The sequence below is a fragment of the Nematolebias whitei genome, chromosome 11 (genome assembly GCF_014905685.2).
Source record: "Nematolebias whitei isolate Nwh7 chromosome 11, NemWhi1, whole genome shotgun sequence".
Lineage (NCBI taxonomy): Eukaryota > Metazoa > Chordata > Actinopteri > Cyprinodontiformes > Rivulidae > Nematolebias > Nematolebias whitei.
The window spans coordinates 46,266,878-46,293,236 of NC_056508.1; the positions used below are offsets into that span (position 1 = coordinate 46,266,878).

General features: G+C 43.4%; 1 protein-coding gene across 3 annotated transcripts in view; it reads right to left on the reverse strand.

The window, feature by feature from the left end:
• flna (filamin A, alpha (actin binding protein 280)) overlaps positions 1-26,359 on the reverse strand; it is a 56,437-nt gene that overhangs the window by 14,942 nt on the left and 15,136 nt on the right. For 2 of the 3 annotated variants that reach the window (XM_037685058.1, XM_037685056.1), the window contains exons 3-31: positions 18,097-18,348; positions 17,049-17,146; positions 15,097-15,244; positions 13,815-13,933; positions 13,657-13,734; positions 13,402-13,564; positions 13,117-13,317; positions 10,855-10,992; positions 10,417-10,543; positions 10,203-10,339; positions 9,932-10,128; positions 9,741-9,854; positions 9,296-9,439; positions 9,078-9,201; positions 8,022-8,182; positions 7,815-7,905; positions 7,182-7,351; positions 6,672-6,789; positions 6,281-6,393; positions 6,031-6,180; positions 5,633-5,951; positions 4,759-4,932; positions 4,525-4,687; positions 4,290-4,450; positions 4,038-4,205; positions 3,823-3,946; positions 2,987-3,143; positions 2,726-2,915; positions 516-539 (exon numbers count right to left, since the gene is read on the reverse strand). In XM_037685058.1, coding sequence (XP_037540986.1) covers positions 516-539; positions 2,726-2,915; positions 2,987-3,143; positions 3,823-3,946; positions 4,038-4,205; positions 4,290-4,450; positions 4,525-4,687; positions 4,759-4,932; positions 5,633-5,951; positions 6,031-6,180; positions 6,281-6,393; positions 6,672-6,789; positions 7,182-7,351; positions 7,815-7,905; positions 8,022-8,182; positions 9,078-9,201; positions 9,296-9,439; positions 9,741-9,854; positions 9,932-10,128; positions 10,203-10,339; positions 10,417-10,543; positions 10,855-10,992; positions 13,117-13,317; positions 13,402-13,564; positions 13,657-13,734; positions 13,815-13,933; positions 15,097-15,244; positions 17,049-17,146; positions 18,097-18,348 — 4,323 coding nt within the window. The remainder of the gene's footprint in view (positions 1-515; positions 540-2,725; positions 2,916-2,986; positions 3,144-3,822; positions 3,947-4,037; positions 4,206-4,289; positions 4,451-4,524; positions 4,688-4,758; positions 4,933-5,632; positions 5,952-6,030; positions 6,181-6,280; positions 6,394-6,671; positions 6,790-7,181; positions 7,352-7,814; positions 7,906-8,021; positions 8,183-9,077; positions 9,202-9,295; positions 9,440-9,740; positions 9,855-9,931; positions 10,129-10,202; positions 10,340-10,416; positions 10,544-10,854; positions 10,993-13,116; positions 13,318-13,401; positions 13,565-13,656; positions 13,735-13,814; positions 13,934-15,096; positions 15,245-17,048; positions 17,147-18,096; positions 18,349-26,359) is intronic. The other variant, XM_037685057.1, reaches the window with a different exon arrangement.

The window sequence follows — 26,359 nt, forward strand, 5'->3', positions numbered from 1 at the left end:
TGTTAGCAAAATATTTCATGAATCACTGGACAGATTTAAAGAAAAAATTTTATGTTGACATTTTTACTGAGCCATGTTTTTTGTTTTAAGTCTTGATTTTTGGCAGTTTCAGTCCTCCGCAGCACAAGAACAGTCCCATCTTTAACACACAGCATGCACCATTCCACAACCATGACACTAAGTTGGACGAGGTCCATTCATGTTATTACATTCGTTAAAGTTGTTACCAACCAGTTCTTCTTAACCAAGTTTCCATCTATAACTGAAAATCTAGATTAGCCAGAGAGCCATTCCACCATGCCATCCTACCTACTCTGTTAGTCCATTAGTTTGTCCAATAAAAACACAAAGACGAGGAATTGTTACAGGAAAGAGGAAAAACAACAAAACCAAAAAAAACAGATTTTGTAGACAGAACGGGACATCCTGCTCTGATACCACTGTCCTTCATGCGTTCAGAGAAGAAAGAAAGTCAAGAAAATCTTCTACGTTATAAATCTTTCAGTGGAGCTTACCTAAACCGTGACCTCCGATTGAGACTGATCAAAGGAACAGTGAGAAGCAGAGGGGAGCGAGAAAACAGAAGTGACAAATCAAACACAGTCAGGTGGAGGTGTGGGGGTGTTGGAACTGTGCTCCAGACAGTTGGACGGTGGTGGTGGAATGTGAAGCAGGGAGGAAGTGGTCTGCATGTGTGTGTGTGTGTGTGTGTGTGTGTGTACAGCAGGAGGGCGTGGGGGAGTGTAACTGAGGAGCACAGCGTGAGAAACACAAACCAATACACAGAAATTATAATAAATTAATTTAAAAAAACTGATACACAACAGCAGATAAATCCAGATGAATGTGGAGACAGAGCTCCCGTGTGCTGCAGCTAAAGAGGAACCTGACAACACAGACAAGTTCTGACCGTCACTTAAAACCTCCTGGAAGAACCGCAGAAGTGTTTCTGGGGACTCAAAACCCTGACGGACCGAACACGGTACAAGACGGTCCGTCAGATTTGGTTTCCCCACAAACCCTTCTGCTGCTCAACGTATGTGCCCTCTAATTGTTGACATGATGGGAATATTTTTTACATCCGTGACAATTTGAAGCATGGTTATTAATCTGCATGCCCCATGTGTTTGCAGTGCACGTGCTGTTAAAACTGGAGGCGTTAAAATAATATGCTCATGTTTTATGTATTTGTATGCATGTTTTTTGTAGCTGCAGCACATCAAGATGTGTCAGACACTTCAAATCAGTTTTTTTTTTTTTCTTTAACCTACAAAATCACAGTGGCGGACTCAAAGCAAAGCATTTTTGTTTGGAGTATTCAAACAATGTTAATACACAAATAAAACAAGAGCAAAATCATAGTAACATCGGTTTTACAGTTTCTATCCCTACATAACTGCTTCTATGTGTTGAAACAATAATGGCTAACACATTAGCAGTCAAGTGTTAAACTTTGGAAACCTCTGCTGTAGAAGAAACTTTTAAAACGGTGGCTTTTCCTCCCTAAATTAAACTCTTGAGTACATCTCATTAATTCTATACGTGCCATGACATTTACAAAAAAATGCAGCTTAGTTCAGAGTTATTTGACAAGATCAGTTCTACTCTTTATCCTTCAAGATGAATCCAGCAGCTCATTTATTAACATAAATTTAAATCTTTTGAGCCGTCTGCACCAGAGCCCGACCAATATAACGATAGAGATTATAATTTAGGCCGATAGATGTTTGGGGTCATATCGTATCAGTGATAATTGTCCCATTATGCACCAATATAAACATTTCCAATTTTCACCTGTAAAATGCTGGAACCAGCCGTAATTGTAAAATGTATCCAGCAGAGGGCGCATGAAGACTACATGGGCGTTCACTTTAAGTTTCACTTTCAGCACAGACAAGCAGCGAGCAATACTGTGTGGCGTATTTTACTGAACGGAGCATGGTAAGTTTATTTAAACTGATCTGTAAAATAAAACAATAAATTCTCTTCAGTCCTCCAACCCACTTGTGCCTCTTAAGTTAGCAAGCTAACGTTTAGATAACCTATAGACTATTGCCTTATAAAACTTTATCCAGAATGATAAATCTAACGTAGGGGTAAAATATCAGATTTGTTAACATTACATTTGTCGTCCTCAATGATATGCATCGTTTGTCTGAAATCTTTACTTGTCTGCAAAAAAAATAAACAAACTGCTGTGGTCACTACTAATTAGACCTTCACCATAAGTGACTGACTGTTGAAACAATGAACAGGGAAGGGCGTTTCTTTATTTAACTGATATTTATGCAACACACTTAATAACTTTATGGTGAATAGTGGAGGATAGAAAATGTGAACGCACGTTAGGAAGACTGTTTCAAGACTTGAAGTGTTAAAACAGATTTAAAAGTGGCTGTTTGGGGACAAAGCTAATTAAAAATAATAATAATCAGCCATTATATCGATTATCAGCATTAGCCAGCAACTCCCAATATCAGTATCGGCGATAGCCAAAATTTCCATATGGGTCGGGCTCTAGTCTGCACTGAAAGGACTTCTGTTTGTGAATAAATTATAAAACGAGATGATCAGATCTCACTTTGCACTACCTGGATGCATCATTTAAAATGAGTCAAATACATCCTAACAGATACTCTTTTGTTACCATAGGGATAATTATCACTACTTCTGCTCACTAAAAGTAAATCTAAATAAAAAACAGTTTATTGCCGTTTTGTCTAACCTGTGACCGTGCATTTGCTGGCATCTCCGGTGGGCAGGGCCCTGATACGGTAGGGCGAATAAGGAATCTCATCGCCTCCGTACTTGATGAGAATGGTGTATCTGCCCGTCATGTCTGGCACATACGACACCAGGTAGGTCCCATCGTTGTTGTCACGAATGTTCGCCTTCTTAAGTTTTCCCTCTGGATCCTGCAGAGAAAGAGGAGGTTACCAGATTGAAAGTGCAGATTTTTGTTTTTGTGGAAAACGTGAGAACTCACGGTGATCTGCACTGCCAGCAGCCCCTCGCCCGCATCTTTGGCGTCGATGGTGAACTCAACCGGCAGAGAGGCGGGTACTCCGGTAGTGTTGAGGCCGGGTCCGCTCGCTCGCACTTTACTGGCATCATGGGTAGGGAGGACTTTCACCTTGTAGGGGCTGATGGACAAAGATGGAACGGCAATAAAAAACTAAAGTTGAACAATGAAGAACTGAAGGATGCAACTTCAGAAGCAGGGTAGGTAGGAAGCTTTACAATCCACAGCACTTCTAAATTCACATTTTAATGTCGACAAATAATCTCCCAACTTTAACTTCAATCATTCTAGTGAAAACTGAAGATTATAAAAGGGGATCTGTGCAATTCTGGATACAGCTGCTGCAGATTTTACAGCAAGTCATTTTAAACCATATATAAATTTACACACGTGTGCAGTGGCAGCCATCTTGGATTTTGACATGGCACCCCAATTTTTTATAGGGACCTAGATGCAGTCACACACACCACGATGGAAGTCTGTGTCTCACTTATTTTTCCAAGTTATTCAGCTCACAGGACAGATGGACGGAGGGTATTTCTAATTCCCCACTTCACGAAAAGATGTTTTTGAACAAATGCACCCTAAAGGCAGCAGCTGTCAGGAAAACTAAAACCTATAGTTTGTATTTTAGCCTTTAGGTTCTAGAGTGGAAACATTTAACAGAATATACATTTTTCTAAAAGATTTTAAACAGATTATGTAAATAAAGGAGTTGCTGGTTTTTTCGCCCTTTTTGTCGGCAAATATTTAGAAACATTTAGACGTTGGGAAAATTTTAAATTGTGTGACATGTTCACCTGCGTGGGATCTCCTCATCAGCATATAAGACATTAATAGAATAAGGTCCCTCTCTGGTAGGAACATAGTTAACGGTGTACGTCTGGTCACCGTTATCCACCACCTCCACTGGCTCCACAACACCTGCAACACAAAAAACAGGAAGAAGGATCCAAAGTTTAGATGCTGTTAAAGAAACTTCCATCATGAACGATGACACGAAACGAATCATCACCTTTAGGTCCTTGCACGCGGACCTGCAGCGGTGCCACTCCAGCTTTGGAGGCGTCCACCGTGAACGCCTGTGGGATGTTTGCTCGGACATTGTTGCCCAGGCCGGGACCCTGACACTTCACCTTGGTGCTGTCCACCGTGTCGCTGACCGGCACCGAGAATGGACTGCCTGCTCACACAAAAGGTTTTTTAACATGCGACAGTGATTTAGCAGCAGAGAGGAGAGTTTTTTATTTATTTTATTATACGTTACCGGTGATGGGGTATCCTCCGTAGTTGATGTTGAGGTTGTATGTGCCAGGCTCATATGGGATGTACTCCACGCTGCAGCTGCCATCTTTATTATCAACGCAGGCCATTTTGGCCTCGGACGGACCTTCCATGGCCAGACCAAGACCACCAGTTCCTGCTCCCCTACAGACAGAAGATTAAAATCAGAAGCTGGAACACTTTGCGTTTACACCTTGAACTCCTCCGTAGTTGCATACCGGGTCTCGACAGTGAACTTGTTAGGTTTGTTGGTGATTCCACTCTTCAGTCCAGGACCGTGGACACGGACACGAGCCGGGTCGCAGCCCTCAGTGACTCCAACTCGGAAAGGACTGTTGGGCACCGGGGAGCCGTCGTAGCAAACCTCCACACTGTGTGGGCCTGAAGCAAATGGAGTTAGATTCATAAAGTAAACCTGCCGTTACTGCGCACAACTCTACGCTTAGCCTCACCCTCCTCGTAGGGAGTGTACTCCACGTTGTACGTTCCATCGCCGAGGTCGGCGATCAGGGCATCCGTGCTGCTGCCAGACGGGTTGCTGATCAGGGTTTTGATGTGGTCGCCTCCCGTCTGCGTGAGAGCACGAGCATCCACGGTGAAGTCCGTGGTCGCCTCACGGAAAACTCCTGAAACACAGAACATGAAGCAAACATGATTTTATACATTCAAACTTCAGGATGCACCAGTTTATACGAGACACCTCAATGCCTGATTTGGTTCAATAAGAGTTACATTTAAGAGTTCGCTTTTTTTCTTCGAGACATTTACTAACATCTCACAAACTATCTTAAGAAGCCGTGAGGTTTAGTCTCCTGCAGCAAAACAATTATTTATATTCTAAGGTTAGAACTTTCTGCTCCCAGAAGTTTAAACTCTGGACTTGGCTCAGACAGCAAACTTCATAAAACAAACAAAAAAAAAAATAATTTCTTGACACAAATATTTGTGCTCAGTATAACAAAATAACCAAGTAAACAGGAAAAAACACACTTAAAATGTAAAAAACCCAAAAAAACAACTTCATTTCATGGCACGGTCGTCTTGACCCAAAACTCGGAGGAGTTAATTCATGAGAGCCAAAGTCTTTTTCTAGACATCCTAAAGTCTGCTTTGACTTTCTGATGGCGGGTTGTTTATAGGTCAAGATGACAAAGGAGTTAAATGATAAAAATAAATTTTATTTTAAGGAGTGTGCGTTGGGAGGTCTGGACCCAGCCTGAATCGAGGAAGTGCTTCAACAAAAAGTTTTACGCAGGAAAACGATCATTGCACGGGGACATGGTTTCTAAATTAAATGCTGGACCAGTCAGCGTCCTGTTTGCTTACCTTTGCCCTCCACTCCTGGTCCAAATACACGGACGCCGCTGGCATCAACCGCAGGCTCCACAGCGAGCCGAGCAGGGAAGTTTGGCACATCCTGGCCACCGTAGCGTATGGTGAGAGTGTACGCTCCGGGGTAGAGGGGGATGTAGGTGATGGTGTAGGTCCCGTCTCCATTGTCCTGGATGTGGACCTCTGCCTCGGTGCCGCTGTCTGAGATGATCTCGATGGTCAGCTCTGCAGGGCCGGCGTTGGTGCAGTCCACGACGAACTCCCCGGTCTCCCCAACCCTGGCACGCTCCAACCCTGGTCCAGAGCAACGTACCTGAGGAGAGGTGAGAGCAGACTGGGTGAGATGACTCAAATATATAAAAAGAGAGAAATGTGTTCGGTGTGGGGCTAACCTTGGAGGGGTCTGAGGCAGGATAAGCTGTAGGGTTGAAGGGTGAGCCAGGGATCGGCACGCCATCATAGGTCAGTTCAACCTGGTATGGCCCGGCATCACGTGGGATGAACTTCACCTGGCTGGTCTCTGGGCTCAGCCCTGGCTCCACCTGAACAGAATACAACATTTGATTTTCATTAGCATGGTCTTTGTTGCACAAATTACTTGGCACGGGGGCATTTGGAACTGAAATGCGAGTCAACGTTTACCTTGCTGGTTACTGGCTTTCCTGATGGTCCGGTCACCTTGGCAGCGACTTTGCCCTGACCGCCAGCGTCCTTCGATTTGACGGTCACTTCCTGGTCTTTGCCCACAGTCATCTCTGCAGAGACAATATTTGAGTTGGAAAACAAAAATCAGAAACACAAGAAAGACTGACAGTGAAAGTTGTGTGCAACTAAAAACACTCGGTTTATGGTTCGTTTTTGTTCACGTTCAAGATTTAAAGTAAGACTGAGGTAAACAAAAATATTCATCTATAATTTAGAAACAGCTAGTAGCTAAGGTGCCTAAAAACATATTTTAAATTTAACCAAGTAAAAATTTAATTCTGCTGCTCGATGGCTGAGATTGATGAGGTCATGACAGCAAAGTGCGTACTGTCTCCCAGGCCCGTGACGTTGATCTTGCTGAGGTCGAGCGTCGGCGCCACAGCAACGTTGAACGGACTCTTGGGAATGTGATCGCCGCCGTAGGTCACAGCAACTCCCAGAGGACCCTGAGGCAGCAAGATCAGCAAACAAGCAGTTCATCAAAAATCGTTGCACATCGGACCTTTACAAAAAAAAAACTGAGGGTTTCATCTAGAAACTACTTTTTAGTTTAAAGTATTTCTTCTTGCACTTTTGAGTCAATCTTTTCCTGAGCGCATACATTTTAATTTGTGGAAATTAAAGCTCAAAGTGTTCAGTTATAATTAAATTAAATGTTACATAAATCTTCATTTCAGCTCGGGATTTTTTTTAAATCTTCCCAAACTACCCGTACCCACAGAGAGTCAACATAAATTAATTTATTAGAGTTTTCAAAAGCTTAAATCTGATTTGAGTCAAATTTTCTTATCTGTGTGCAACCAGACTAACCATTTACAAATAAAAATGTGACTCTTACCTGCTGCACAGGTGTGTATTTCACAGTGTGCGTGTTGTCATGGTTGTTTATGATTTCGAAGTCCTTGACAGCTTCTGCTTTGATCGGTCCGCTGAAGTTGCAGTCCAGGTTTGCCTTTCCAGCTCCTTTAGTGCTCACCGTGAAGTGAGTGGGTTTGTTCAGTTCAACCCCTAAAAATAAACATGAGTCAATCTTTCAAAGTCAATTACATTATTTGCACACTGGTCTACAATGCCTGTTAAAACTGCATTTATTTTATAAACGTTATGTTTTAAAGCCAAACATTGTTACATTTAATTTGAATTCAATTAAATAAATCTTTAAAAACAGCCATGACGGTGCTCTGGCTCAATACAACTAGGTATCAGTGTAGCATTAGCAGAAAACAATAGGTTAAACTTGGTTATTATTACCAGAGAAAACAACATTTCAAAATGTTAAATTGAAGTTTTAGGCTAATTAGCAAAAACCAACTTGCATAGCCACTTAAGTTTCAAAATAATTTTATATTGAGCAGTATATTTTAAATATTAATGCTTCTTTTGACATTTTAGGGAATCTTGAGTTGGGAAGGGATTTAAACGGCACAAACGGTTAAATCTGATAAAACAGCTGCAGCGTCAGTGTTCGTACCACTGCGACTGAGTCCCGGTCCTTCGGCCTTTACTTTGCTGGCATCGTGGGAAGGATCCACCTTGATTCTGATGGGCGTCATCGGGATGGCCTGAAGAAGAAACAAAGCTCTTTAATATATGGTCCAGACGACATTATTTAACCATTTTTGTCTTTAATATATGCAGAAAATGTTCATTTCGCTCTTGATCTGCGAGTCAAACCCACATGGTCAGCAAACAGCACCATGATGGTGTAGCTGCCGGCTCCAGGAGGAGTGTATTTGACGGTGAACGTGTCGTTGTCGTTCCTGATGATGTCGAAGTCGATGTCGGCCTCCGCAGGTCCCACCACACCAGGGGCGCACTTGATTCCTATGCTGATGTCACCTGAGGACAAACACCACTTTTTGCCACAGCCAGACAATTTTTTTTTTTTCAAGTTTATTTTCACAAATCTCCTTATTTAGTGGCATAATCAGAGTCTGATTGCAAAATAGCTAAATTTGTACCAATTAATTCAACAACCAGAGCTTTTTAAAGGAACTGTCCGTAAAAAAAAAAAAAAAAAAAAGTCTCCAACAGATTATTCTCATAACTTATTTGATAAAAAGTGATGAAAAGAAACTGTTTTCCTGATTCAGAAAATTTTAGAGCCAATTTACAACAAAGGCTATCCCATTTCTCAAATATTATCAGGGGCGGCTGTGGCTGAGCGGTTGGAACGGTCGTCCTCCAATGGGAGAGTTGGGGGTTCGATTCCACCAACAGACACATACTGAAGTGTCCCTGGGCAAGACAATGAACCCCTCATGCGTCTCCATCGGTGTATGAATGTGATAAAGCTCTGATTAGTCTCTACAGATTCAGATATCATTGTAGAGATGTAGTAGAGTGCTGTATGAACGTGTTGGAGGTAAATGAGTTGTGTTGTAAAGAGCTTTGAGTATTTAGATAGAAAGGTGATATACAAGTACAGTGCATTTAACATTTTCCAGGCATTTCCCTCAATTTTCATCTCAGAACCTAAACGTCAATGAGCCTCAGTTACAGTTTGTGTTTGATGGGAGTTAACATCTTCAGTTAAGTTGATGTCTCTTGGACCTTTAATATAAAGACCATTTTGTTTGCAAGCATCAGGGTGAAATACAGTTTTTGACCAAGTGTGTTTGCGTTAGTCCAGAAATTAAAGCCATTTGATCACGGTGTGTACATCTAATGTTGAAGCTGCTCAAAACGAGCGCCAGAAAGTTGTTTATAATTAATGTGTGAGATCCTGTTTTACCTTGACCCGCCTCAGCGCAGTCTACAGTGAAGTACGTTGGCTCGAACGCCTTCAGGCCAGTCTTAGCTACTCCAGGTCCAGACACCTTCACTTTGTTTGGATGGCACCCTGCTCCGATGTTCATCTGTGGTGGAAACACAACGGATCAAAAATTCTACAATAAAGAACCCCCCCCCCCAAAAAAAAAAAAAAATCAACTCCAGTTTGTGTTTACCCACCCTGAATGGGCTGTCTGGGATGTTGACGCCTCCCCAGGACACCATGACCGTGTGTTTCACTGGTTTCCGTGGGGTGTACGTACAGGTGTACGTGCCGTTGCCGTTATCTTTCACCTGGACATCCACAGGATTTCCTTCTCCATCCTGCACAGAAAATGTGTCCGATTGGTTTCAACGTCTCCAACGTAGGTAAAGATTAAACAATGAGGAATCAAAACGAACAACAAGGACCCGACAGCGGAGTACGTTTTTAATTTGAAATGCACAACATTATGAATGAGTGTCTTACCGAGTCCGAGTATAAAACAAACAGACAATCATCTTCGTACCACAGTGCAACACCACCAACAACAATAAACGGATTGTTTTTGTCAATGAGAGTAGTTTTTTTGTGAGAAACTGCTTTGACCTTTTGAGCTAAAATGAATAAAAAGTCCTAAAGTACCTGAGCCAGAATCTTCAGAGGAGCTTTTCCTCCTTGTTTGGCATCAACCGTGAACTCCGTGGGCTTCCCAACAGCTAGACCGCTGCTCTGCAGGCCTGGACCATACGCCTTTACCTGAAGCAACCAGAGAAAACTTTAAACCCTGAGCCGTCGCTCTGTTTTCCAGCTTGCGTTCCTGCGTGTGAGCATACTTTGTCAGGGTAGAAGTCTTTCCCTGGCGGGTTGACAATCTCAGCCATGAATGGGGAATGCTGGATGTCTTCGTTGTTGCAGAGCACGTGGACGGCGTACTCGCCAGGCTCCGTGGGCCAGTAGCGCACATCGCAGGATCCATCGCCTTTGTCGTCACATTCGATCTTGGCCTGAGATGGACCTTCCACAGAGAAACCTGAGAAAAACCACACGCGTGAAGCAGAAATGCATGCAAAACATCTGCCGGTCAGTCAGTCAGTTACAACTTACCCAGTGTACCGACGTTATCTCCAACAGCTTCCACCACAAAGTCAGCTGATTTACCAACAACGCCCCCCTCCAGTCCAGGACCCCAGGCCCTCACCTTCTGCTGGCCAGCCTCGGCACCAATCTTCACCTCAATGGGACTAAATCAGAGAAAGGCTTGATCAGACACGGTGAGCTTCAGTGTTACAGTTGTGTTGGTTAGTGGACCAGCGTGCACCTGCGAGGGATGTGCTGTCCTCCCCAGGTGATGGTGATGCTGTACGTTCCAGGTGTGGTGGGGTAATACTCAAATTCATACACACCATCTCCCACATCTTTCCTTTTACAAGGCTCCTCAATGCCCTCTGCAAAAGTGATTATCAGGAGAAATGAGCTTTATAGACGACAACTGGAGCTCCGCAGTTGAATGTTTAGAAGACCTCAGATTTAACTGGGTGGCCAATTTCAAAACTTAAGATATTTTCCTTAACGTTTGCTATTTTTGCCTTTTTCCTGCTCTTAGCTTCTTCCACCTTTTAGCTTCAACATCAACGCTCAGTCCCTCAAGCTGCTCATAATGTATTTTCTCATCAATCAAGTGCCATTTTTCCTCAAATTCATCCATTTGTGCTTTAAATGATCACAGTAAAAATTAAAAACTGCTGCTTGAACTCACTGGGGCCCTTGATGGAGACTTTGAGCTCCCCGGTGCCGGCTCCTTTCGTGTAAACCTTGAAGTCCGCGGTCTCCTTCACCCTCAGGCCCTTCGGCTGCAGGCCACGACCCGTGGCTTTGCACAGGCTTGGGTTACACGCTGTAGACACACGAGAAGAGCGTTAAACGCCAAGTTTTCAGACTTTAGAGCGACAGCAACATGCGAGCTTCAGTGGAGAGAAGTGGAATGAGATGAGTCAAAGATGGAAAACTGAAACACAAAAAGTACAACCAGCACACAAAACAAGGCCTGGAAAACTTTAAAGTGGTTTAATCTCCTTCCTCAAACGAGCTGGTGCCTCGTGTTTATCTCATCCCACAGAATGAAACTACAGACCCCACAGGGAAGGAAATGAGCAACTTTCCTCCTGCAGGCAGGAAGTGGAGCATCCCTCTTATCTCCTGAATAAATGGGTAAAAAGGAGCTGCTGAGTCACGGCTGAACTGCCTGCAGGAAGCGGCTGAACGCCAGAAGAAACCACCAAATGTTTTACAGGAAGGCGACTAGATTCTTAGAACATCTTTTACTTGTTTTAAAGTTTATTTTAATAATCCATCTCGTATACTGAAAGAAGAGGTAGGCATAAACACCAATAAAAACTCTGTAAAATTATGAGATTAATGTGATGAAAAATCTAATTTGTTGGTGTAAATTCTGAGTCGTTCAAAGTGAGTTTTAGTGCATGAATGGATTCACATCTCAAGTCTATGAATTAATGTGGATTTTTAGGCATATTTTATGTATTTATTCATTTATTTTAGATCAAACTGTAACCAAAGAACATTTAAAAAGTCTGAAGAAAACAAAGAGGTCCGACTCAGAAGCAGAATACAAACGAAGACTGATCAAGACTTTTGCACAGTGACTAAATAAAAGAATCGCATGTATAAAATTTATTGAAGCTTAATATAAAAATTTGTTTTAAACTTTCAAAAAGCTATTTTAAACGGTGCTATTTTTTTTTTATTGGATTACTTCCTGTACAGTTCATGACAGTTTGTACCTCAATCATGAGTTTATATTTAAAATTTACAGTTTTACTTTCGTTTCTTAGATTAGTTAATTCCAAATTTATTCTTTTTTTTTTAACATTTATACTAGAACAGTGTATTGGGATCACTACAGGAGAGAAGCCAGTTTTAGGTGATTCTTGAAGCTGCAAGAGCTTCAGTCACAACATGGAACTCAATTTCCTTCAGCCCTTCACAATAAGAGTCTCAGAACTGATGACTTTAAAAACCACTCGAATCGTCTGACGTTGATAAAAATAAAATGTTTTCTGGTAAAACTTTTAGTACAGCCTCAACAGAAGCTCAAGATGTTTATAGGTTTGGTTCAGCTGCAGATTTAAGAATTTCTTTGTTAAATATTCATCCTAAAGGTGTAAAGTCTCTACAAAACATCTGAAGATCGGAGGTCTTTAGTTTCTCATTCAACACATTAATGACTTTATCTTTGAAATACAGTTTTTCTTTCTGAACTCAAATTGTTCTTTGAAAAGATAAAAATGTGCCTAATACGCAGTCATCTCATGCTGTTGTGCATCTCCTTCCTTGTTCATTTTGTCTCCTCCTCGAAGAGGAACTGTAAATAAAATATAAACTTATGTTCTCTCAGGCTAAACTAGCTGCAGCTCTTAGTAAACTGAGTCACTGTGAAAAATGTAACCCCCCTCACCACCCCCAAGTGAGCTGGAAAACTAGAGGCATCCATTTCCAATTTAAACCCCAAACTGCACCAAACGTTTCACAGAAAACTTTTACAATGTTAGTTTGGAATCTTTTTCACAAATCCTAACGGAGACAAACAGAGGAGGTTTGATTCATTTTGAATTTACTGTTCTATGGGCGGTCGACGCACCACGCACAGGTCCAAACTGGGAACATTAGTCACAAGTGAGGCATCCGATTAAGAAAACAAACCAAAAAACCATCTAGGGTTAGACGTCGGTTAAAAATGTCCATGATCACAGAGCACAAGCACTCATGCATAGTCTGACACACAGTGGGTACCCAAGAGAGATGCCAGGAAACAGGAAATGACAGCAGAGGGAAGAGGCCGTTCCTGAGAGCGGACAGACGCCAACGGGCCTCTATCAAAGAAGACGAGGGAAAAAACCATCCAGTACAGCGGAGGAAAGAGACAGCACAGTTAGACGAGAAAACCAGTCAAATTACCATCAAGAATCTTAGATATCCATTGATCTACATTTCAAGTCCTTACCTTCTCCAATGATGACTGTGAAGGGGCTCTTGCTGATCTGTCCTCCAGCGAAGGTGATGAAGATGGTGTGCTGGCCCTCCTGGGTGGGCTTGTAGGTGCAGCGGTAGCTGCTGTTGCCTTTGTCCTCGATGGTGCAGGAGACCGTGTTCTTCTTGCCAGCAGGGTCCATGATGACCACCTCCACCTCACCAACACCGGCACCTAAAATAATTAATAGATGAAGATGTAAAGACGTTTATTCTGACTTGATCTGACGGCAAGCAGGACACCTTTTCTGCACGCTACCTGCTGTGTAGACATCAAAGTAGGTGGTTTTGTTGGCAATGTTTCCCGAGGGCTCCAGACCTGGACCCTGGGCCGTGGCCTTGCTGGAGTCTCCCTGGGCCATGCCGATCTCCACCTCGAAGGGACTCTTCGAAATGTGCTGCCCTGCAAACAACACCGTCACCTGCATAACAAAAGGAGAGTGAAAATACTGTCTGAGGTCTTCCTGCAGTCCTAGGACGGCTTTAATCGTCTGCTTCGACACGTCGAGCTCACCTTGTGCATGCCGGTCACTTTCGGGATGTAAAACACGGAGTAGGTCCGGTTCTTGTCATTGTTTGCCGTCACTTTAGCCTACAGGACAGTTGCATAAAAATATGTTCACAAAACATCAAAACACTAAAGAAGAAGAAAAGATTGAAAAGCGGTCGGACCTCCTCTCTGTGGCCTGCAGGGTCCTCCACGTAAACGAGGACCTCTCCCATCCCTGCACTGATGGTCTCAACGGTGAACTCAGCCTTCTTCATCACAACATTTCCAACTGGCTCAACACCTGCAGAGAGGAGAAACCGTTAATACACAATACAAGCTCATGAGCAGGTACTAGACCTTTTCAAGTTTCAGAATCGAGTTGACCTCAGATGAGCAACAACTTTACACAGACATTCTTCATTTGAGAAATTTTAACTTTTTCTTCTGGCTGCTCCCTTCTTCAGAGGTCGCCACAGAGAACCAACTCGCACAAAGATTTGGCATTTGTTTTTACGCAGGACGCACCTTCCTGACGCAGCCACAGACCACCGAGCTACCACAGCCCTCTATGTGGAGCAGAGAGCTGCATCTAGGGCGCCCAGGAGAGCAGACGGTGGGGGTTAATGGCCTTGCTCAAGGGCCCAGAGTAAGGAAAGTGAGGGTGGAGGCTGGTGTGGGTATTTCACTTTTCCCACCCACATTTTGATGTTGTCAATCTGGGGAGTTGAACCAGTGACCTTCCAATCACAGGCCGTCCTTGTCCAACCTCTGCACCACCACTCCCCCATTAAAGAAAATATAAACTAAACTGTAAAATAAGAAGACAGGAGAGCAGTGGTCTTCTGTAAGACTACCAGTCTCTCTCATGGTGTGAAGGAATTTTAGCCCGCTCCTCTTTTCCAAAGTTTCTTCAGTTCATAGAGGGTTCTGTTCGGCTCTCTGAAGGTCCCACCACAGCATTTCAGTCTGGCTGAGGTTCTGGACTTTAGATTGTTGCAGCACCTTGGTTCTTCTCTTTTTGGACCATTCTGTTGTATATTAGGTGCTGCGTTCAGCCCTTCAGCACATTGCTAACAGCTGGTATGAGTTTACTGCAGTGCATTATGGGTAAATGTAGACTTTGGTCTGATCTTCTTCCAGAAGTCGTGTGGTTCCTTCAGATGAAACTTTCCAAACCCAAGTCGAGCTGCCATGTTTGTTTTAGACAGTAGGCCATGGTGGTGTGCCAACACACCTGTATACTCCAGGAGGTGGTCATTGACTTTCTGCACACCGCTTCTATATTTTATGAAATTAAAATCATGATCCAGTATAATTCACCACATGCATTTGTATTGGTCTTCTTTTAAAAGCGATGTAAACCAGATGACCTTTGGTTACATCTCGACACAAAAATGTAAATATTAAAGGGGTATTGTATAGTATTTTTATCGTGATGGAGATGTAAAAAGCAAGCATGTATACCTGGCCCATAGGCGCGGGCCTTCTTGGGGTTGAGTTTGGGTCGGAGAGGTGCCCCAGGCTTCAGTTTTGCCTTGGGGAACTGGGACAGGTAGGTCATGACTGAATGTTCGTCCACATTGGGGTCGACGATCTCTTCGGGGGTTATCACCTGCAAAACAAATAAGAAACTAGTTTTTCAACTCCTTTGTCTCTGAAACAAAATGAGGATGTGCTAGATGTGCAGCTTGAAGCAGGGCTCGATGATGATTCGCCATGGAAACCAGTACCCACAGAGAGTGAATCAGGTAGTGATCAAAACCACCTCTGCTCAGAAAGTACCTGATCCAGATTTGCATGCAACTCCTCTGCAGCCACTCATACAGACACCAGAGGTCTGGTTTTATAAACCCACAAAGGCAGCAGGGGAAGAGATTAAGACGGTTTCTGAGCAGAGGCAGAGAAAACGGAAACAACGGTGACCACAGAGCCAACAGTCGGCACGCGATGCTGTGCCAGCCGTGCCAACAACTCCCGTCAGACACGCAGCCAAACGACGCAAAGAGACCAAGAAATACCCCCGCACAACGACTGAAAGTTTAGTCTGAATTAGTTCCGATGGTTACTACACTGCCTGGCCAAAAAAAAAGGAGAGTCACCACCTGGATTTAACTCAACAGGTACGAGCCTCCTATTGGATAATTACTGCATGGGTGATTATCTTTCAGCTGGTAACAAGTTACTTAACCCCAACTGGTGCAATGAGTTGATTCGGTTTCTTAAACAACCGTGTGGAAAGACATCGCGTGGTCATGGAAAAGATGTCAAGTCTGTTTGAGAAGGGTCAAAACATTGGCATCAAGCAGAGAAAACATCTAAGGAGATTGCAGAAACTACTAAAACTGGGTTTAGAACTGTCCAACGCATTATTAAAAACTGGAAGGATAGTGGGGACCCATCGTCATCGAGGAAGAAATGTGGCCGGAAAAAAATCCTGAATGATCGTGATCAGCGATCACTTAAACGTTTGGTGAAATTAAATGGAAGAAAAACAACAGTAGCACTCCGGGTTGTGTTTAATAGTGAAAGTAAGAACATTTCCACACGCACAATGTGAAGGGAACTCAAGGGAATGGGACTGAACAGCTGTGTAGCCTTAAGAAAACCACTAACCAGTGAGACTAACCGGAAAGAAAGTCTTCAGTTTGCTAGGGAGCATAAAGATTGGACTCCGGAGCAATGGAAGAAGGTCATGAGGTCTGATGAGTCCAGATTGACCCTGTTCCAGAGTGATGGGTGCATCAGGGTAAGAAGAGAGGCAGGTGAAGCGATGCGCCCATCATGCCTAGTGCCGAGTCACCAATGCAACATCTTGGTGAAAAATTACAACACTGGATGAAATAGATTGTGACATTGCAGAAACTTATCGAAACAATGCCACAGTGAATGCATGTCGTAATCAAAGCTAAAGGCGTTCCAACGAAATATTAGTGCGTGACCAGTTTTTTGGGGGGCAACTTTTTTTTTTTTTGGCCAAGCAGTGTACAAATTTGGTATACAGTTTAAAAAATACGTACGGAGACATATTTTTATACGCCCCTCTAAAGGCAAACTCTGAATGTCTTCAACAGAAGTCCTTCATCAGCGTAATGCAGTTTCCCCTACCACTATACACGCAGGGCGCCCCGCCCTGTCAACAGAACCAAACGTCCCTGCCTACCGGCCCCCACGTTGACGACTGCTGGCACTGGGCACTGATATAGCATTAAGCTAGCGGTGTCCAATACAGACGCGCTAGCTAAGAAGCTACATAGGTAGCACTGAGTTTCCCCTCACGCTGAGCCCCCCCCCCCCCCAAATCAACAAAAATCATGGATATGAGTGCCCTGCTAAGGCACGTAAACTAGGGGAAACATTAACGCATGCCATTTTACATTTAAAAGAAACATTCTTAGTTGTTTTTCTGATTATTTCACCTGAGGGATGCCCAGCCAGTCGTCCGCCTGCTGCATGGCCTCGCGTGCATTATCCACTGGTTTGGTCTGATCCCACTGGTCCCAGTCAGGACAAAGACCTGCAGGAAAAACAAAAGGTTTGGGATTAAAAAGCAGGTCTCTAATAAATCTATCGGAGCCGTAACTTGTTTTTATTTTTTTGGTCCAACAATAATATAATCACATTGTTCATTTCTAAATACCTTTGTTAATTGCATTTGTAAGAGCTTTTATAGCCAAGAATCCGTTAAAAACCCTTTGAACATGTCGAAGGAGGCAAATATTTATTTCATATTCTGGGTTCGAAGCAGCCAAAACAGTATCTGGACTTTCTTTTGTTCGACAACGATTAATATCAGTCAGTTGACTAAAACTTTACAGACTTTATGAGATTCAGCAGTAATGAAGGGTGAATTTAAGACAGATGGGGTTTAAAGTTAGTCCGAATTAGAAACCGTGAGGTCGTGTAAAGTGTGGGCGAACCAATCTGCCCTTCAGATTATTAAATTTACCGACTTTACTTTGACTGTAGACGAGCAAAATACCAGTGACTGGATTAGTTTACACGTTTATTCCAGGCCCTCGAGGCTTAAGGGCAGGGATTTTTGGACACAGATTTATATTTTTCTAAAAGTGAACAGGGGTTAAAGTCTTATCTTCGCCTGGAGGCCATTAGTGATCCACAGGTATGTCAAACATCTGGAGAATGTAACAAAACACCTGCACTCATCTCACCTACGTCCATCCTTCACCCCCCTCACTTTAAATTTACCAGCGCCAGAATAGGAGGGGTCAGATTTGTAGATGCTCTAGTTTTGTGATTTAAACTTTAACCCGTTTGAAAAAAAATGACTGATCATAGCAGAATTTCAACATCATCAATAAAAGATTACGTATTACAAGTTGTTCTGAATGTCATCCCTAATGCACAACACTTAAAACACTTGTTCCTTCAGCTAAACTTCAAGGCCTGAACAACCTACCCATCACCCCCTTATGACTCGGAGCTCACAGGTACGTTCCCCCTCACCTGGAGCGCAGCTGTCCACCAGGGCCCCCAGGGCCCGGCCGGTCTGCCAGTCCCTGTTGAAGTTGGTGATGGGAAGCTCGGGCAGTTTGTTCTGGATCCATCCCAGCAGCCTCTGCTTGGGCGTCTTCTGCTTGCCGTCGTCCGCCTCTTCCTCCTCGTCCCACATGGGCATGGAGATGGAGTAATGCAGGATCAGGGTCCAGATCAGACCCAGGATCAGCTTCAGGTTACCATCCACGATGGCTTTAGAGTCTAAAGACCAAAGGAAGGACAGATTGAAGGTCAAGTTAACATGAAGCGCAGACAAATTTTATTTGTAAAGGTTTTGGAATAGAATGCAAAGAAGAAGAAATGGCTTGAAACTATTGACTAAAGTCTCAAAGCTTCAAATTCATTATCTGATAAAAAAAAAAAAAAAAAAAGATTTAAGATATGTGAAGTTGTGCGATTTGAACACTTTCAGCTCATGTATGGACTAACGTTGCAGGCAGAATATCATTAGTATGGAGTTCCCCAGGGTTAAATTCTTGGCCCATAACAATTCATCCAAATTCATCAAAGTAGGGACAAATCTTGTCCATTTCCATTTAAAGACCACAATGTTACAGGTCTCCCTTATAAATGACGCCTCGTGGCTCAATGAGACCAACCTGTATAAATAAAGGTTCTTCTCAAAAACATTACAGGTCAAGTCATAATTTTATGCATGATGTATGAATTGTTTAACACGTGTATCGTAACAAATCACAGAGTCACTGGACTTTTAAACTGTTATTTAAATTTTGTTTTGCAACGCAATAAAAAAGTACAAATGGAAGTTCTTAAAGCCGCTTCCCAAACAATTAAATGAAATTGCTTGCCATTTTGCATCCCATAATTTTAGGCAAAGGCATTATGGATCAGTTCCTGCTCAGAGCATGTGTCTAGGAGGACTGTCAGCTACTACCACACCAAGTTTTAGCCCTATAGCCGTAAAACTGAGTGAGTTGATCATTTTTGTTTGCTCTGGTGGATTAGTTGTGGTGGTCATCTTGCATTGGGTTGATTTTAAAAGTTACTTGTAGATTTGTGATTAATCAGATTCATTCGTCCACTGGTTTAATATACTGTAATTCACTCAGAGTATTTCCATCCTTGTTAGCACATTGACTTATTTTCTGTAGCCCAACACTGACCCTAAACCTAATAATTACCAGTACATGCAACTACCCCTAAACTATACTTCAGCCTTAAACCCCAACATGATGGTCCACTATAGGGCCAGGCTTTGGTCCTTACAAAGACTGCCAGTCATGACAAGGCAGAGGATTGTACCAAAAAGGCCCTAAAGTTAACAAGAAACAGGAACACACACTTGCATGATCACCTACCACCGAGTCAGATAAGGTCAAATTGCAGAAAGAGAGAAAAACACCACCTTTTGTCTTGGATCTAATTCGAAGCTGTAAAAAGACAAAACGTTCAGATATATGACTGTTGGGGGGAATTCAATGCGTACAATAATGCAACAGTTAAAAGTCAAACGAATTTCAATATTTTGGTTTAAATTTGGACTTGGGTGCCACATCAACCCACTAACAGAACGACAACAGCACATCTGGTTCAACGTGTGGTTGTTCTCTCAGGTCTTCCTTTCAAGTCTCGACACCACAGACGGCTCCGAGCCGAGGAGAAAGTGAGAGGCTGCAGCTAGCCCGGGCACGACTCCCACCACCCCACATAAAAACACGAAACACTGAAGTGAGCGCACGTCAAACAATAATCTGTTGACTGAGGTGATGATTGCAGATAGCCTCGAGGAAAGGGTGGGGCAACATGTCTGTGTCCTCTAGCTGATTTAAACAGCTGAACTGGGAGGTGGACTGAAGTTTGTTTTGACAGCCGTCGGTGCAGAACCTCACATCTTGAAACAAACACTGAGCTGCAATGGCCTCGCTGTGGTGGGAAATTCAGCTGCAGGTTACACCACTGCTCATTTTTAGTGCATCGACAGACCCTTACTATCCGTTCAATAATCTTCAGTTTATGGTTTGCATTTCTTCCTAAAACTTTGAAAAACCCTCAAAGAAAACAATCAAACATGCAATAAGAACAGCAAGTTCGACTTTTGATGGCCGTACCGTAAAAAGATTTCCACGCAAACGAGGTTTTGGTGAAACGAGTGGTAAAAAACAGCCGTTTGGAGCTTTGCAGCTCAAACTTCACAGAAGAATCGTTCAGAGTTGAATCGGGTCAGAAAGTTGGGACTTAACTCGCAGTTTGACCGTGACATCGTAAAAAGGTTTTAAACAACCATATTTTGTTACAATTCTACCAAAGAATGTTAAATTTTTGAATCGGCCGAGCTTTCCAACTCCTGCAAACGTCGACCGTCTGATCTTATTTACATCAGAATGTTGGTTGAAATTTCCAGACGAATCGTTCAGGTTTGGACAGTTAGCAGCACTTTACTGGCAACGTCTCAATTTCTTAAGCGTCGTTTCATAAGAGTGCTGAGGCAGCAGTTAGGGCTGCTGAGGCCATTTCAGGTCTGCCTCTTTGGCCAGGAGCCACAACAGGAGCTTGGGGGGTTGTGGGGGGAAATGAGGTCTGAACGAGGAGCTAAAGTCCAAGGGAAGGCCGGTGCATGGTGAGTGAGAAGAAAGCCGGTGAGGAAAGCTCCAAATGTGAAGCACAGACTTGGTTAGTTTTGAATGACTGGATTTGCCGACATGTCCCGGCTACGTCTGGGACGGCTCCTGCTCGTGTCAAGTTATTTTCCAATGCTATGACGTATGTCATGTCAGATACTCCTGAAGGAAAAGCACATGCTCTGCAGGGTCAAACTGCCGTTTAAAATTCAGCATCTCCACGAGAACGTCAAGACGGGGCCGTCGTTTTAACCCCGACCGCTCACGAATGGAAGGAGGAATGAGATCGTGGCGAGGAGACGGAAAAGGTTGCCTAAGGAGTTGTAAATTCTCATTTGGCCTGACGTGAAGGTTCGAGGTGTGCGTCGCAGGTTGGTGCTTGCAGCAGGAATGCAGATGAGCGACAGCAGGGGTGCGTTTCATACAAATGCTGCAGAAACGGCACCAGAAAATTACCAGAACCAGCAAAGGAGGTCAAACAATGAGCAACTTTGACGGTTTTAAACAGTGACCAAACCAAGTTCAGGATATTTGCAAGAGACCCTGAACAGTTTTAAAATGTAATTTGGTCTGCACTTTACAGCAGGCACCCCCCCAGGACTGTTATTGGGGCATAAATGTTTCTGATAATGCATGCAGATGTTCACCTCCTCTGAAAGCCACTAAACATGCAAAGAATCTGGCAGCGACTCCAGCAGACCACAGGTCCATATACGGACAAACCGCCTGAACCCTCACCCCCCACCCTGCTGACTCACAACTCCCCCCTCCAACCCCCTGCTGCAGCATTATGTGCCCTCATGGAGGCTACTGCAACATGTTTGAATGAGGCCGATCTTTGTCCTCAAAATTCCCATGACTCACTGGTTTGGCATGTTGTTGCTGCCGGACGCCCCCCTCCCAGACCCGCAACGCTGCAGTGACATCACGATAATCTCTGACCTGCAGGCCGGCTGGATCTAGACATTTTAATGAGGGAGGGGGGGCAGAGGAAGGTCTGGTCAACGTTAGATGGAGCAGATTAGAGCGGAGGTCTAAATGAGTCGGACCAGAAGTTTTTAATGGACCAGCAGAGATGAACATGACGGTTCTGACCTGAACCCCTCTACATCAGAGAGGTTCTGCTCTGTGGCCCAAAGAACCTGTTCATTTAAGGTGGAAGTGCTTTATAACTGTGCTGAATGCATTTAGAGGACAAACTGGCATGAAGCGACTCATTTTCAAAGAATTAAACTAAAACGTCTTGAATTCAGTGACGATTTTAAAAAAAAGCATAAAACAAGGATTTGAGCCAAAATAAATTACAGTTTTCATATTATAATGCTGAGAAATAAGAAAGAAAAAGTTGTTACTTGTGTCACTTAAACAAGATTTATTTAAATAAAAAACAGGACTTTGACCAAAGTTTTTAATTTTTAGGTTCGTTTAAACCTAAACTCTAGAATGAGCCCTGAAGCAGTTTGTCATTTTTAATCTTGAATAATTATTTTAGTGCACCACTTTTTAAAAAACAACATCAACAGTAGCATCTTTGATAACTTCATTGTGCCCGTTAATATTGCAGTTTCATGCATGCTTCAGTTTTCCCTTACATTTATTATTTTAGGTATTTTTAAAAGATGCTCATTAATAAATTGATGTCCAGCGCCGTGTGAGGCTGCAAAGAACCGAGTGTGGAAGGAGGACTAATGCACGTGCATGTTTAGATAAGACGTACATTTCCTGAGTGTGTTTGGACAAAAAAAAAAAAAAAGAATAATTCTCAGGAAATGTCACACATTCCACGCTGACCTCACACACATTAGGACAACTGCCTTCGCAGACTTTGAATTGATACCATGTGACGCAAAACAGCAGAAAACTGAATCCTAAAACATCCAACACCTAAAAAAAACCCACGTCCGCTCCTTCCAACTATAAAACAAGCCACTCTGAAGCTACTGCACTTCCTGCTCTTCCTTTCTACTCCTTCCAGTCATGTTCCCTCCCTCCCCATGTGTGGAAAAAACTTCCCCCTGCTTTTTAGCCTTAAAAGGGAAAAAGCAAACTGGATCTTGGCGGCCCTCCCATTCCCTGGGCTCTGGTTTCAGACGGAGACGGGAGGAGGGAGGAAGAGAAGGGAGGATAGACAGACGAGCTAAGAAAGAAAGAAGGGTGGAGAATTCTGCTGCATGGGACATTTTTAAACCCCCATCTGACAACAGAACCAGTTAGACCTTCACCTGAGTGAACAGAGAAATAAAAGATGGGTTTGAAAGGAACAGGAAACTTTGGGAGGGGGAGGATGAAGGGGAGGATACGACAAGAGGTGAGGGGAGGACACGGGCAAAATGATGAATGAGGTTTAATACGTAGCATGTGGCTTTAATCGCCGCCTGCTTCCTGGAAACATCCCAGAACCATCTTGGAGCAGAATCGAGTAATTGATCGCTGCTGGCCTGGCAGAAACGACTCCAGTCTGGAAAAGCCCACGAGTCCGTTAAATGAAACCAAACTAAAGCTCAGGCTGTGCACCTTTCCTACAGATCTCCATACACTCAAACCTTCAGCCGTTTGAGCCGTTATTATAAAAGAAGCAGCTTGTTCGGTCTGAACATGATGCGAGGGGCGGCGTTCCAGCCATGATGCAACAATAGCTGGAATACCAGCAGACTGAATGGGAACGCTCTGCTAATCCGCTGTATCCACTTGACCGCCCAATTCAGCCAGTGCAGAAAGAGCTCTGATAATGAGCCTGCAGGAAGTGATCCTGTTAAACCCAAGTTAGTGGCGAATACATTTTTCTTCCAGAAAAGCATTTCAGGATTCCATTGGTGCTTCAGATCTGAATGACTTAACATTTAGCAGCTGCAAGTGGCAGCGCTTTGGTGAGGGTGCAAAGAGCCTCGTTTTCACAGGAAACCTGGTTCTGAGAGGGTCCTCTCTCCCGACTTGTTCAATCTGCAGAACCCAGAGGTTTAACAAACAACCAGGGAGCTGCTTTACCTCCAGAACGCAGCCGATTGTGGAGCATTCATCTCGACGTTCAGAGTCTTGCAGCAGCACGTTTTAGTGCGAGAGGATCATCCTGAAATAAACCGTGCCCGTTTCAGTGGGACGTTGCAACATCTCCAACTGGTTGTGACCTCAGACGAACTTTAGACAAAAACTGAAGGAGTTCAGAGCGATTATTACCTCACTACCCTTTCCACAACCTCCTAGGCAGAGAAACTTGGAAAACCTTCAGTGTGAAGACATCCATGATTCTTGGTACTCGTTTGTCCCGTCATTTCATGTCTCCTGCACCTTCAGTTATACGCCCACCTTGGTGGGACTCTGAGACTGTGTCAGAATTGTTCACTGATGTCCATGTCCAGCTATCGCTGTGTGAGAGACGGGGGACACCCTGGACATGTCTCCAGTCCATCATAGGGATATATAGAGACAAACCATTCACGCTCTCACCTATGGACAATTTAGAGTCACCGATCAGTCTAAAATGCATGTTTTTGGTCTGTGGGAGGAAACTGGAGTACCCGGAGAAAACCCACACATGCACGGAGAGAACATGCAAACTCCACATAGAAAGGTCCATGGCTGGGATTTGATCCAGCAACCTTCTCGCTGAGAGGCGGCAGCTCTACCAACTGCACCAGCCATAACATTACTTGGAAAATATTGTGCATGTTTCAAACTCTGCAGGATTTTTCACAGTTTGCACAAAGAGCCCACAGAAGAGCAGAACACAGTCTGGTTGATATTTTAGGTTGTAGCTGGGCCTTCATCTGCCGTGTAGAAGGCTTTAGTTCCTGAAAACGTCCCAGAGAAACAAAACAAATTTCAAAAATAAGGATCGACAAACATGATTTGATGGTTTGTAATTTTCTGATTGAAATCTTGAGTCAAGATTCTACTCCAACGTCTGACAACTCCTAAGTGTTTAAAAAAAAACTGCATTTGCTTTGCAGATTATAATCCTTGCATTAATTTGTCCTGATGAGTTTGTAGCTTCAGAATATTTTTAAAAACTGAAGCGCAAAACAGAGTTAAAGCTAACATGGGTTAATCCTTAAAATTAACGTAACAAGATTTGTTTAACATTAAAAATCTTCTGAAATCGTTTAACCATGAATGAATCGGTTCAGTTAAAGACTTCCAGTGTTGACAGAAATGAGATCTGAACAGATGCCAAGAAAAAGTCTGGACCTTCAGTCTGGTTCTCTGCAGTGAAAACATCTGCAGCAACAGCTTCACCAGAACAAGAAGAAAACAGTCAGTAAGACGGGTTGATGTCGTGTGCACACTAAATGACTTATCAATAAATAAAACAGTAATTTATGAGCGTGTTGGTGATTTTACAGAGATGCAGGATGCATTGCAGCATCTCACAAGAATCACGTTACCACAACACAAAATGTTCCTGAAGAAAATGTGTAGCCAAATAACCCGCTGGAAAAATGAAACTTGTGGGTCCAAGACTTCCTTCAGGAACGATGAGGTGAGAGAGCTGCTCTCACTTTGTGTACACGTCCACATTATTTGATAAAGTGAATACAATCATCTCATTCTTCTATTTGCAACATGGAAAGTATGTTTCATTAAGCAACAGGAGGAGACAGATGGTTGTTGCCACACGGGCGTCTGTCTCAACCTGCACCTCTGTTCTCCCAAGAGCCGCCAGGTACGAAGTTACACCAGCGCTCCGTTTATTCTGCCTTCGTGGAAGGATCCCAATCAAACCGCTTCTACGAACTCCAGACAGACAAGTTAAGAAACGTCCCTGAAGGGTTTGAAAATCTGGGCTGGGCTGTTGATGGACTGAAGCAACGATGATAAGATGCAGCATGAAGCTCCGCACAGACGTTAAATTCACAAAAAACAAGTCTCGTTCTGCCGAGAAGCCGATCCGCTCGTTTCAACACAAACAGGACGACGAGGGGAAAGACTCTGGCTTTAAATTCAACAGTTTAATAAACTGAATGCAGCACATTTTCACTCAACAGGAGAGTTGGAGATGATTTTTGAACCTGCATCATGATCCACGTTCGATGCAGTCAGTGTCGCGGCACCACCTGCTAGATGGCAGCCTTGTTGCTCCTATTCCTACATGAACATGAGGATTCGTCAGAGGTCCAGTCTGCTGGTTCCGTTTGATTAAAACCTCCTTACACCGCCTGCCGGGCTGCATTTTGTGGAACAGAAGGGACGCAGCAGCCCAAAGCTGAAGCCTTCAGCTCAGACTGAACACTCGGTCCACTTCACGAGGAGCCCGAGTCTGGAGCGTGGTGTAGATTCAAATAAATCAGCTGTTCTTACTGAAGCTTTGATCAGGTTTTATGTGCAAGTTGTCATCAAAGTTCATTTTAAGACTTAGAGAAACTTTTGTCTCAGCTTCTACATAACTGCCCACTGCTCCACCTGCCTGTGTCCCACATGTGATGGGTTAACTGCAGAGAACCCATTTAGTCGTTGTATGGGAACACACAATGACGACAACACAGAGAACTTACTTGCAGTAATACTTAGTAAACTTACCTTGCATAGTAAACTTACTTACCAGTACTTAGTAAACTTACCTTGCATAGTAAACTTACTTACCAGTACTTAGTAAACTTACCTTGCATAGTAAACTTACTCAACAGTACTTGGTAAAC